Source organism: Chionomys nivalis, chromosome 16 (assembly GCF_950005125.1).
Source record: "Chionomys nivalis chromosome 16, mChiNiv1.1, whole genome shotgun sequence".
NCBI lineage: Eukaryota > Metazoa > Chordata > Mammalia > Rodentia > Cricetidae > Chionomys > Chionomys nivalis.
In genome coordinates, this window is record NC_080101.1 from 40873591 (window position 1) to 40887948 (window position 14358).

At 41.0% G+C, this 14358-nt stretch overlaps 1 protein-coding gene across 2 annotated transcripts in view; it reads left to right on the top strand.

Annotated features, from left to right (window-relative positions):
• Klhl32 (kelch like family member 32) overlaps positions 1-14358 on the top strand; it is a 207043-nt gene that overhangs the window by 162146 nt on the left and 30539 nt on the right. For both annotated transcript variants that reach the window (XM_057791029.1, XM_057791030.1), the window contains one exon: positions 9919-10645. In XM_057791029.1, coding sequence (XP_057647012.1) covers positions 9919-10645 — 727 coding nt within the window. The remainder of the gene's footprint in view (positions 1-9918; positions 10646-14358) is intronic.

Genomic DNA, 14358 nt, shown 5'->3' on the forward strand with positions numbered 1-14358 from the left:
AGGTAGAATTATAAGTGGAGACTGTGCCTTTGTTTCCTGTCTGCCCAGACCCGAATAACCACACAGAAACTATATTAATTACTTACAACACTGCTTGTCCAATGACTTAGGCATATTTCCAGCTAGTTCCTACATCCCAAATCAATCCATTTCTATCAGTCCATGCATCGTCATGAGGCTGTGACTTACAAGCAAGGTTCTGGTGTCTTTCTCCTTTGGCAACTACATGGCATCTCCCTGACTCTGCCTTCTTTCCTCCTCTATCTCTGCTTGGATTTCCCCTTGTTATATTCTGCTCTGCCATAGGCCAATATGTTAATAAAGCAGCTTCTTTATTAACCAACTCATAGCACGCAGAGAGGATCCCACATCATAGAATCTCATTATTTTATGTAATTTTCTTTTCTCCAATGGCTAACAATATTGAACCCTTTTAAAAGTCATTCATGTTTCTTCTTTTGTAAATTCTCTCTTAAGATCATAGCCTAATTTTGAAGTTATTTGCTTTCTTATTTTGTTTTTTTAATTTTTTTGTACATTCTAGAGACTAATACTTAGTCAACTAGATAGGTAGCAAACATGTCTTCTATTCTGTAGACAGCCTCTCCACTCAATTGTTTCCATCACCATACAAAACTTTGTAGTTTCATGTCTAATGTGGTTGTTGGCCGCATTTCCCTAGCAACCAGAGCCCCAGTTTAGAAAGTCCTTATTTATGTGTAAATGTTGTAGTGTGCTTTCCACCTTCTCCAGTAGCAGATTCAGGAGCTGATGCTTATGTTAGCTGAGATATAAAGTTCTCATTATAGATAGATAGATAGATAGATAGATAGATAGATAGATAGATAGATAGATAGATATGCATGTCCACTTTTCCAGCAGAATTTGTTGAATATGGAGTTTTTCCTCCATGACAATCCTACCAAAAACAAGTTGGTAAGATTCAGTGCACTCCCCACCCAAATCCCCATGCTGTCTTTTACAGAAATACAAAGATACCATTCATATGGATATACAAAAGACCTTAGATGCCCAAGGCAATCATGAGCAAGAGGATTGATGATGGAAGCATCACCATTCCCAATCTCAAGTTATACTATGGAACCACAGTAATAAAAACGGCACAATGCCACCACAAAAACAGATGTGGAGATTGCAGGAATCTAATAAAGGAGCCAGATTTAAGTTCACACAATTACAGCCGAGCACAACTTTATGATGCTCTTGACAATTGACTTTTAAAAAAAAAAAAAAATCAGCTCAAAATGGCAGCCAGTTGTATAACAATAAATATTAAATGTTGCTCTTATCTCATTTGAATTTTCTTTGTCTCTGTATGCAAAGAGCTATTTAAAACATACTGTTGTGTTATGAGACTAAACAAAAGAGCAACTTGTATTATTTGTGGTGTGTACTCCTGGCTGTTTAGACTGTGGATGTGTGGACTTTAGGGAAGGCCTGCAGTGTTTCCATCACAGCCCTTGTAGCCTACGTCTGTAACTTCCTCCATAGGTAAGACTCATGTTTCATATCAAGGGATCTTGCTTGTGGAGCCTTGATGTCTATATAAAGATGGTTGTCAGAGCACATACTTTATGCAAAAAGTGAAAACTAAAAGCATTTATCAATGTCCCAACTTCATAAAATATAAATGAACAATGAAAGAGTATGTTATCATCCCCATATGCTAAGCTGAATCTTTGCTTTAAATCTGCCAGAGTTTTCCTTCCTACAGCAGCACATGGTCCTGGGGCCTCATAAGATTTGATTCCATTGAAATATGTTTCTTAGAGAGAAAATCGCCTATGTGTCATGTGTCTGCAGTCAGCTATAATGGTTAATGTGCAACCTTCCTTGAAAAATCTGTTTTACAAGCAAAATGTTGACACAGTTTTAATTATAGCACTCGAGTGAGCACTGTTGTAATTTTTAATACTCCTCCATGGTAACATTGTCACTGTTCTAATAGAAGAAACACACTGATCTGGCATCCCCAGTTTCCAGTGCTTTGGGGTTTTGTGGGAATGCTGTCTTTTTTTAGTTGAAGTTTTTCATTTGGTCTTAAAGAAAAGAATGCGACTCGAGGTTTGGTGTGTTTATTTATTAATGTAAGCGTTCTCTGTGACAGTCATTATTCTGATTTAATATGTCACCATGTGGACCTTACATGACTCACGTTAAGGAGGGGGTTTCTGTGCAATAATAGAGCATGGAAAAATCTAGACACCTGCTTACTGTCATTGTAGAAACTTTCCACATTTTTAACCTAAATAAACTATATTGATATTAAAATTTTATCACACTAAGGATTTGTGTTTTCCAGAAATAAAGACCCATTAAAATGGTATCTAAAATAATGTGCTTTAAGGTAGTAACAATACTGAACTCTCTTTTGTGGTCATGATTAGAAGAGAGTGTGCTTGATATTGTCTGCACATGACCACTCCCTATGTGCTATCCTGGATTCCCACTCAGCGCCCAGATCTGCTCCTTAACATACGCTGCTCTTTGGGGAGGTTCACAAATGTCAGCAGCTAGGTCGGGTCTTGTGTTCTTCCTCCCCTCCTTCTGAGGAGGCACAGTGTGGTTTAGGACACCTCTTGGGATCCAAGGAGAGCCCAGCGCCCTGGCCTGTCTGAGTGGAAAGGACAGAGTCACATGTGCCTTCACAGCATGGCCTCTGGAAAAGAAGGCTCAGTGCATCCTCAGCAAGGCTGGTTCACAGCCATGTTCAGGCCAGGGGAGAATAAAGGCTGGAAGCAAGAGTAACAGTCACTGCTTACCAGGCACTGGCTGAGTACTTCTGTGATGAGGATACCTCTCTCGGTGAAAAGAGTATGTGTGAATCAAGATCAATTAGCTACCATTTTTAAATGTTGTGATATTATTTTATCATTTTAGTGTTAAGATTTGATCATTCATCTCATGAAAACCTGCTTTTTCATGTCTTAAAACCTTTTTAAGCATGCATTAATTATATACTAAAACTTTCATTATATTTTCACCTATAAATGATATTTTCTGATTATATTCACCCAATTACTCCATCTTATCACCTTTCCACTCCATTAATCTTGCTCTTCCTCTAACTGGTCTTTCTTCTAGTTTCATTTCTTCATGCCTTGCGTGTGTTCCCATTTATTTAATTAGGGTTCCTTGCACGAGCATGGATGAGGAGTTATTTACAAGAACATGGGCAGGTTTGCAGTGGCTGCACCACCTCCTCCCCCAGGTGCCATTAACTGCCATTAGCAACTTAGGGAGAAACGGGGCCTCATGAACACCCCTCCCAAGAACCTTCATTTTGAGGCCATGTGTCCCACACACCTGTCACATGTAAAGATATTTATTTCTCTGCAGGATGGAGTTGGGAATGACTTCATAATTAATAAGTTTTCTTAACTTCCAATGCTAAGGATTTTTTATTTCTTTGGTTTCAAATTTTATAGTACTCATACGTTTTCACATATATAAGTAGAGTTAGGCTTCAAATCAGCTACTCTTTTTAAAATTGGACCAAGAATTTCAGGTTTCAACATAGCAGCTTCCGAGTGTGTCCAACAGGGGCAGGAAAGGACATAACTCAAGGACCTGATGCTAGAGCTATGACATTTGTTCATGTGATATACTTCTGAAGTATATGTGAGCAAGCTGCATATGTTAATTTAAAGCAAACGTATAGAGTTTAGATTTATGTACTATTGAATTTAGCATTGTGTGTGTACATATGTCCTATATTCTCCTTCCTAAACTAGCACTCAACAGAGAGAGGCAGAGGAAAACAAAGGAAAAGGACTCCATTTCCATAGGTTTTTGATCCCAGTTGACTTTACAAGGAATAACTTGGCATATATATATGACAAGTCTAAGAGGAATCTCAGAGTTGTTTTGACTTGCATTTCTCTGATGACTAAGGATGTTGAACACTTCCTTAAGTGTCTTTCAGCCATTTTAGATTCCTCTGTTGAGAGTTCTCTGTTTAGGTCTGTACTCCATTTTTTATTGGATTATTTGTTATTTTGATGACCAATTTCTTGAGTTCTTTGTGTATTTTGAAGATCAGACCTCTGTCTGATGTGGAGTTAGTGAAGATCTTTTCCCATTCTGTAGGCGGGTATATATCCAAAGGATGCTCAGTTGTGCCACAAGGACATGGGCTCAACTATGTTCATAACAGCATTGTTTGTCATAGCCAGAACCTGGAAACAACCTAAATGCCCCTCAACCAAAGAATGGATAAGGAAAATGTGCTACATTTAAACAATGGAGGACTACACAGCAGAAAAAAAATAACAGTATCTTGAATTGTGCAGGCAAATGGATGGAGCTAGAAAAACATCATTTTGGGTGAGATAACCCAGAACCAGAAAGACAATTATCACATGCACTCACTCATAAGTGGTTTTTAAACATAAAGCAAAGGAAACCAGCCCACAAATCACAATCCCAGAGAACCTAGACAACAATGAGGACCCTAAGAGAGACATACAAAGTTCTAATCTACATGGGAAGTAGAAAAGGACAAGATCTCCTGAGTAAATTGGGAGCATGGGGACCTTTGGAGAGGATTGAAGGGGAGGAAAGAGGCAGGGAGGGGAGCAGAAAAATGTGGAACTCAATAAAAATAAAAATAAAAAAATTATATATATATATATATATATGAACATGGAACAATAAAGACACAAAGCATGTCCTATCCCTGAATATCTGATCTTTACCTGCAAAGTCTTCAATTGATACCTTTAAGTGTATGTTGTTTATTTTTGAAAGAATCATGAGATTTGCTGGAAATACTGTCAATTTGTTCTGGAGCAAAGTATAGCTATTTTACAAGTATACTTTATTTTTCTTGTCTGGAGCATTTGTAGTTATTTGAATTTCCTATTATACAGAGTATATTTGTTTGGGTTCTATTTTAAAGTTAATGATGAGAAAATAATGACAAGTTGGTATAAAAGGCAGACACATTGTGTAATTGGAACAGTGGGTTTCTAGTTGCAATGTTTGCACAAATATTTAGATAGCTTCAGTTTATAGCTGTCTGGACTCAGTTAAAATTAAGACATTGAAACCAAAAGTTTATTCTTGCCTGAAAGTTTCCTTATTAGTTTGAAAGTTTAAAAGAGTACAGTGTTCATTGCTTTGTCGGGAAGCTCAAATATCACTGTTCAGCATCAAGCAGGCAAGGGCAAGGCAAAGGCTTTATACATAGAAGGTGAGTGCACCATGTGCTGCATTGTGGGATTTTGAGAGCGTTCAGAATTGGAGAGGTAATAAAGCATGAATGGAAGCCTGTAGTAGATAAATTAAATAAATGTGCTGGGGGTGGTGGTGCACATCTTTAATCCCAACATTCAGGAGGCAGAGGCTGGCCAGATCTTTGTGACTTTGAGGGCAGCCTGGGCTACAAAGCAAGTACCAGGACAACTTCAAAGCTACACAGAGAAAGCCTGTCTTGAAAAAAAAATTTAAATATTTAAATAAATATAAAGAAATAGAGTAGTGTAATAACTAAGAAAACTGGCAGAAACGGGCTAAGAAAATAAAATTCTGCCCATGTAGCAAATATTTGTAGCACCATGGACCAGCTACTGTCCTTATGAAAAAGATCCAAGGCTGAAACAGGTTAGCTGAGTTAACGCCTCAATTTAACTCCTTAGCTTGAATGAAGCTCCTTGTGGTCTAGGAAGGGACATTCCTGATGGAGTTGTTGAAACTGAGGTAGGTAGAAGTACACAGGAGTATACTTTGCAGACTCATGTCTGAACACTTTGTCACTGCCTGGTGACACTGATTTCAGAGACTGTGGAATAGTGAGTGGTGGACCTGCTGGCAGAGGTAGTTCATTGGGAGTTTATAGGGCTATTTTATCTGTTTTAATAAATAAAGGTGGTCTAAAGATCATAAGGGCAAAGCTATACCACTAGAGATCAGGCAGTAGTGACACACACCTTTAATCTCAGAATTTGGGAGACAGACACAGATGGATCTCTGTGAGTTCAAGGCCAACTTGAGCTTCACAAGATCAATACAGAAACAAATCCAGGTGGTTGTGCCTCAAACCTTTTTTTTTTTTTTCCTTGCTGATTTTTTTTATTAATTAATTAATTTAATTATTAAAGATTTCTGCCTCTTCCCCGCCACCACCTCCCATTCCCTCCCCCTCCCCCAATCAAGTCTTCCTTCCTCCTCAGCCCAAAGAGCAAGCAGGTTTCTCTGCCCTGTGGGAGGTCCAAGGACCACCCACCTCCATCCAGGTCTATTAAGGTGAGCATCCAAACTACCTGGGCTCCCACAAAGCCATTACATGCAATAGGATCAAGAACCCATTGCCATTGTTCTTCAGTTCTCAGTAGTCCTCATTGTCCATTATGTTCAGCGAGACCGGTTTTGTCCCATGCTTTTTCAGTCCCCGGCCAGCTGGCCTTGGTGAGTTCCCGATAGAACATCCCCATTGCCTCAGTGTGTGGGTGCACCCCTCGCCGTCCTGAGTTCCTTGCTCGTGCTCACTCTCCTTCTGCTCCTCCTTTGGATCGTGAGACTTCAGTCCAGTGCTCCAATGTTGAGTACTGGTGAGTCACACACCTTTAATCCCAGCACTAGAGGGAATATAAACTGGGAGGAGAGAGAGGCTTAGGCTGCTGGGCCAGCTTAGTCGGCTCAATCTGCATTCGCCCAGCCTTGGTAGAGGTAAGACTTCTCTCGTGGCTTGGCTGCTTTGCTTTTCTGGTTTTTAGGTTGAACCCTCATACCTGCCTCTAGGTTTTTTTCATTCGTGCTACAGGGAGTGGATTTTAGAAGACTATAGACTACTACTTCCGGTCTTGGTTTCAGCTTTCTGACTGATAACCACATTATACCTCACAACCCCATGCTTCTGTCACCATAGAGGCCACTGTATCCTGCTGTGATTCCTTAGTCTTCACAGACAATAATCTTCTAAGACCGTGAGCCAAAGGAAATCTTTCTTCTCTTAACTTGCTTCTGACAGACATTTGATTAGAATGAAAAGAATGCAACAGGTACAGTAGCATTGGCCTGTGCACATCTAGACAGGTACAGTAGCAATGGCCTGTGCACATCTAGACACCTGATTCCACCACTCTTTTTGGGGGGAGGGGGGGTGTTTCCAAGGTTTCTTTGTGTAACAGTCCTAGCTGTCTGGGAACTCACTTTCATAGACCAGCCTGGCCTCAGACTCACAGAGATCCACTTGCCCTGGCCTCCCAAGTGCTAGGACTAAAGGCATGCACCACCACTGCCTGGTCCCAGAACTCTTATCTAATGAGACAGACTCTACATTTGAACCCGAAAACTTGGTAACTCGTGTAAAAGTGTGGTTTGAAGCTGACAGCAGAACAGTTATTGTATATTACATTTCCTAGATAAACCTATGTATAGCAGGCATCCATGTTCTGAAAATGTCAATAAGTTATAGAAGCATAAAAATGATATCCAGAAATCAAAATCATCTCAAAATCAAACTATATAGTAGTAGTTGCACAGCTTACTGTATAGTATTCATATATATTATTGAGGGAATGGAAAGTTTCAGAACATCGCTTGGGAAGGGAAAGGCAGTGACCACTGGTTCGTTGTCAGTTTGAATTGAGAGTTCCTAAAAACCAGGCAGAGCTCAGGCTTGTGTACGTCTCATGTCCTAGAAAGAGAATGATAAACTGTGTGTTTAGAAGTGACATGGAAGACGGATTGTGGCTTAGGAAAAACTGATTGATGGAGAGAGAAAGAACTAATTAAGTAGGCAGGTGCGAGCTGACAACAAGGCTTTGGCAGCATGAGCGTTATCTAGTGTTTGCCCTGTGCTGTTTCCTGTAGTTTTCACACGGGGTCTGCAGAACCGGGTGGAGGCTGAGAAACTGGTTCACAGCAAAGCCTGATCAGCTGCAGCTGCTCACATGAGGAACAGTAGCAAAGGTTGTGCGTGTGTCAGAAAACATACTTGGGGTTTTTAGTGGGGTGACTTTATTTGTGAGAACTTTTGAAAGCTCGTGAGCAGCAAACAAAAAGCCATTTATTTCTGAGTTACTGAGTTGCCTCTCTATGGGGATAATGGGAGGCCCCGTCTCCCAAGACTTCTAAAACGGACATGGAGAGGAAGAGACGCCACATATGAGAATGCTTTCCACAGTAGCAGAGACTGGGGGAAGACAAAGGATCTCTTTCTCTTGAATCTTTGATTCCTGCCGGTTACCATATAAGGTTGATGTCTTATTTAAATAAAAATACACTCATCTATTAAAAAAAATACTCTATAGAGTGTTATTTATTTTCCCTCAGTGGTCTCAGCCTCATTGGTACCCAGTGGGGTTCTTTTTTCATTTCATTTAATTGCACAGTTGTTAATTAAGAGAGGGATTCACTACGTAACAAAAGTAGCTTCCCTGCCTCCACTTACTTTTTCCAGGTGAGAGGACAAGCCCACAATGCACTTTGCCTTTTGGAGCCATTTGTCAAGTAGATGGAGAAACCCTGGCAGCATGGAATCATTCTGTGCCGCAGAGACTTGAGACGATTCTTTATACCAGTTCAAACCCAGCTCATTTCACCGGGGACTAATGGTCTGGGGGTGGCACAATTCCTCCTCTGTCCTTCTGTAGATTGGGCAGCACCTACACAGGGAGGATCCAAACCGCAGTTCCATGAGAGAGCAAATAAGCAGTAAAATCTAGAATTCAAATCCGTTTCCCCTTCCCATTCCTTGAGTTCCATGCCAGTACTTTCTAGTAGACTGGGTTTCATAGGGATATTGCTAGGAATAACCAATGTTAGCTGTGTCAATGGGATGTCCTTGGTATACTAGCTTATGTTAGTGTGTGAGACAGCTTAACACACTCAAGTATCAAGTCACGTTAGTTAAGTTAGGATTGCATTCTGCTATTGTTTCCATAATACAGAGATACATTCTTGTCTCCTGTTTGTGGAAATGATTCTAAACCAACCACCGGCATCTTATATTGCAAAGGACAATGGTCTTCGTGGTGAAAAGTAAGAGTGAGGGGAGAATTGTATAGGTTGCAATGTTCCTTTATCTATTCTTGTTTCCTCCAGATAGCTGTACCTATCGAAGTGGCGGAGGTAGCCTTTTCTTTCTTCTTTTTAAAATATTTATTTATTTATTTGTTTGTTTATTTATTTATTTATTTATTTATTATGTATACAATATTCTGTCTGTGTGTATGCCTTCAGGCCAGAAGAGAGCACCAGACCCCATTACAGATGGTTGTGAGCCACCATGTGGTTGCTGGGAATTGAACTCAGGACCTTTGGAAGAGCAGGCAATGCTCTTAACCTCTGAGCCATCTCTCCAGCCCCGCCTTTTCTTTCTTCTAAATCATTCTTCTAGGGGCATATTGATTTTCTCCCAACATCATCCTGTGGTCTCGAGGATCACGTGGCTTTTCACATTGCTCCTATTGGCAGAGTCCCTTCATCTGTGGTTGACATACATTAGCTGAGCTATGATGGCACTACCCACCCATGGGTTTTCCTGGTGGTTAGGTGTCTGCAGTGCAGATGAAGAGGACAGGCTGTTTCACAGTACTTTTGTTCTTTGAAAAGCAATTACTCTTCATCCTAAAAGATGAAAAGAGAATGCTGTTTAACTCCCTCTCTCTTCTCCCTCCCTCCCTCCCCCCCCCCATCTCCAAAAGTGCTGCCTTGAGTTCTTCGGTATCTCTACTGGTCCCCAAAAAATAAATAAATAAGTAAATAAAATAAAATAAAGAAAAAGAAAAGAAAAAAAGCCTACCTACCTAGGCACCAGCATAGTTCAGTGTTATGCTATGTAGCAGTTTTATTTGCGTCTGAAAGAACAGCAGAGACTTGCCGTGTGCGGTTGCTGCCATCTACCCCGCCTTACCTTGTGTCTTTCTCTCATTCCACTTCCTTCTGTTTCAGCTAGCCGTCCGGTGGCTGGAACACAACTGCCATTACCAGCATTTGGACGAGCTGCTGCAGTACATCCGCTTTGGACTAATGGATGTGGATACCCTCCACACGGTTGCCCTGTCCCACCCCCTGGTCCAGGCAAGTGAGGCGGCAACTGCCCTCGTCAATGAGGCTCTGGAATACCACCAAAGCATCTATGCCCAGCCTGTGTGGCAGACCCGCAGGACCAAACCGCGGTTCCAGTCAGACACTCTCTATATCATTGGTGGGAAAAAGCGTGAGGTCTGTAAAGTCAAGGAGCTTCGGTACTTCAATCCTGTGGATCAGGAGAACGCTCTCATAGCCGCTATTGCCAACTGGAGTGAGCTGGCTCCTATGCCAGTGGGAAGGAGCCATCACTGTGTGGCGGTCATGGGGGACTTCCTGTTTGTAGCCGGAGGGGAAGTGGAGCATGCCAGTGGCCGGACGTGTGCCGTGAGGACTGCCTGCCGCTATGACCCTCGCAGTAATTCCTGGGCAGAGATAGCACCCATGAAAAACTGCCGGGAGCATTTTGTGCTGGGTGCCATGGAGGAATACCTCTATGCAGTAGGGGGCAGAAATGAACTGCGCCAGGTTCTGCCTACAGTGGAAAGATACTGCCCCAAGAAGAACAAATGGACTTTTGTGCAGTCCTTTGACCGATCCCTTTCGTGTCACGCTGGATATGTGGCTGATGGTCTTCTTTGGATATCAGGTAGAGCGCGCCTCCTATGTTGCATTGATTGGAAAGCACTTTTGCTGTGCCTTAAAATTAAAAGTCATCTTCTGGAGAGGGGCCCTAAGTAATAGAACAACCGAGCTAAGAATGGCATTTTAGCTAATTAACCACCATTTATTGAACACCTACTCTATAGAGAACAATGTCATTGGAAGTAACTGGCCTTTCTGTGATTTTTTTCAGAGGGATGAGTATTGTAAAAATTCAGGACGTAAGTTAATGGACCATCACACCTGTTTCTCTACCAAGCTTCCTATGGGTCACATTGTCAGCTCCCGAGTATCTGTGGGGTGAATTGCACAACTAATGTTTAACCCAAGATCTTTGTTTTGCCTTACTCTCTTGGCTGCCCAGCTGGGAGCCATTTTGTTGGAAGCAGGAAAAATAAAGTTTTAGTAAATCCGTTTTGCTGATTATAACAAGAGACTCTCATCCAGGGATTAGCTATGCCGTGTATTGCAGGAAGGGATTAAGTTGATGAAAAAAGCTTTTGCGTTATCTATGACTGTTTATTGGTGGTGACATTCATTCCCGTTTACTCTCCCATTCTTACCGACCATTCGAAGGAAGTTTAAGGTCTATTTAAGTTCAGTCTTTTCTCTGATGCTTATAGAAAAAGTAGAGGAACTAGTAGAGTGGACAGGGTATACCAAAGCACAGCTTCAGCCACCAGTCACTCATCACTCATCCTTTTTATCCACCCTCACCCCAGCTTTCTTCAGCCCCATCCTGGCAGCCATATTGTTTTTACAGAAGTCTATGAGGCCTGTGTTATCGGACTCCCAGTATCAACCTGTGTTTCCTTATTCTCAGGGGGAGATGTTGCCTTGTCTCTCAGTTGGAAGAGACCCATTTTGTAAGCCAAATAGAAATTGGGTTTCTGTATCACCAAGGACATACGACAATAATAGAAAGATCCTTAGGTTAAATATTGAAGGGCAGCATTGGTATTCTGACTTAGAAAAGGCAACCATGATGGTGTCTCAGATTTCCCCAGCTGCCATTTCCAGTTTTTAAACATCCATTTGGATAAAATTATCTCTAGATTAAATTAGCTTTGGCTCTGCTCACTTCTCCTTCTACTATCTTCAATAACCCAGGAGACAGAGCCTGAGCTTCTCAGGCTAGGGTCTCAGTTATTTTCATTGATGTAACCTCTTATATTAGAGTTTAAGTAGTTTATGAACTAATGCATGAAATATGGACTAAGAACATGCAAAGAGAATAAATAGGACCCCAATGTTTACTGGTCCTTTATGCAAAGTAAAAGCATTAGAAATTAGTGTGTATGTAGATATATTTAAATAAAATTCTTACTTATTAGTGACTTCTTTCTTTTCCTTTAAATATTTGTTGAAGAAACTTCAAAATGGCTGCAACTTAGTCTTTGCTATCAACAGGAACAGGTCTTCACTTCTCTGGACACAGAGTGATGTTGGGTTTATGAAATCAGTGCAGTTTGTATTTTGTCCCAATTTGCATGTCTTCCATTGACTCATTTGGTTTCACGTGTTGTTAATGAAGCATATTCTTAAATTTTGCAACGTGCTCTCTAAATTGTGTATGACTTTCACATAAATATTTTAATAAGTATATCTTATGTGGCACTACAAAACTAGCTTTGAAAATATCCTTGATTTTCCTTCACCTAGTCATAAAGCCATGACTACTCCTTGCCCCTATTGATGAGCCTTAGGGGAGCAGAAGCTCAAAAACCTGGGCAGACCTTCCATCCTGGGATCAAGCGAGCTTCCCTTTTGATAAAGGTCTATGTGCTTCCCATTCCATTTATTAAATCTATCACCTTACCGTATATCTTCCTGCCATCTCATTTCGCTTCACTCCTACTGTGAAAGGGGATACATTTTCTTTGTTCCTCGTGCTAATGAACGCTGCCGGTGTTAACCATATTTAATGAAAACAATCAGAACTTTCTCAGGCTTGTTTCTCCCTGCTGTACACTTGAGAGGAGAAGCTCACTTTCCTGTGTAGAGCACGAGGCCTTTAATTGGAAAGAGGCGGAAATCGCCAGTGACATTCCTAATACCTTCAGTCATCTGCCTCTTTCCTCAGGCCTCGCTAATAATAAATCAATTGTGAATTTAGCCATGAATCGGAAGGGCTGGCCAGATTTACTCATGGGCCCCTTTAAAGAAAGACAGGAATAGTTCATCATCCTGACTCTGATTTGGAAATGTTAGCTTGGTTTCTTGGAACAGATGAAGATGTGTGAAGCTGTAGCTTAATGGTGCCCAAGTCATTGAGTATTTCCGAAGGATTGAGGCTTGAGTCACTGGCATCCTCCCGGTACTTTGCAAGCTCTGTCTGAGGTAGGTGTGGTGTGGATTATAGAGTGTGGACCTTAAAGGTTTAGTTCTGTTCCATTAGAGCACAGACTGAACGTGTCTTCAGAGACTTGGTACTTGTAGCATGCGCATTCCCTCTCTCTTCCCCTCCGGTACTATCTATACATCAAAATGCCCATAGAAGGCATTTCAAAAACTGTCCATGGCTTGGCTGTATGACAAGAAGGGAATTCAAAAAGCTAGGTTGGATGGATATGCCCATTAGAATTTAATTTAAGATGTTAGGGACAGTCAAATTTTAAAGGCTTCTGTCGCATTTGACACTGTGACCCAGTCTGCAAATGCTCTTTCCCATTTCGATTTGAAATCCACAGTTCGGATGTGAAATAAGCATTAAATTTCTTGTTGCTGTGTTTTAAAATACATGTCCTCTGTTGTACAGGCTAGCTTGTGAGCTACCAAAAAACTTTTTTTGTGTGTGTGAGGGAAAATGGATCTGAGCCCATCTCGCAGAACTTATCTGTTTATTGTTATCAGATGGCAGCAAGATAGTGAGATTCTAACCATGAAATGAGTGTTTTGACACTATAAACAAGACTAATGGTACTGCAATTACTCACGAGTATCATGCCATGCCTTCTTGATTCTCTTAGTAAATGCTGTATCCTAAATATTGTGGGGCAGTGCCATAGGTAAATATGATTATATCCGTACATTTACCTCCTGCCCTCTAGGAGCTGACAATCATTTTTTTGTCTTTGTTTTTCATTTGTTTGTTTGTTTTTAAATATAGCAACCAAAGAAGCTTTGTTGACATTTCTTTAATTTCCTAACAACTGCGCTTGTTTTCATCTTAGTTGGTTTTATATGAAGCTTCTGTTGTCCCATTTTAAATCACTTTAATTCATTCGAGTCTACTGAAAGAATTTTGGGTTTTGTATTATCTACTAAGATTAGAATGAGGTAATTTTAAATAACATTGTTAAAATGCTGTAACTTTGGTGTTTCTCTAACTGCAACAGATATTATTTTGTTTGCATTTAAAATATTGGCAATTAAGAACAGGCATGGTTGGGGCTGGGGTGTAAAACATTTCGACAATGCAGTAGAGTGACTCCCAGGTTAGACAGTGGAGTAGAGGCTCCCAGATGTGAAACTCGCCTCACTCACCAATCACGAGATGTGAAGCAGGGCTCCTGGCTTCTCTACCTCCTATTGTGGCCTCAAGCTGAGCAACAGAGTTGGGTCTGGTAGGCAGGTGCAGCCTGTGATGATGTAATTCCAGGGTACAGAAGTAATGTCAACAGCAGAAACTAATGTTCAGGGAGGCATGCGAAGTAGCCTCTTGGTCCCAGTGGCCCCAGCTCCTGCTTCTTTCTGTCT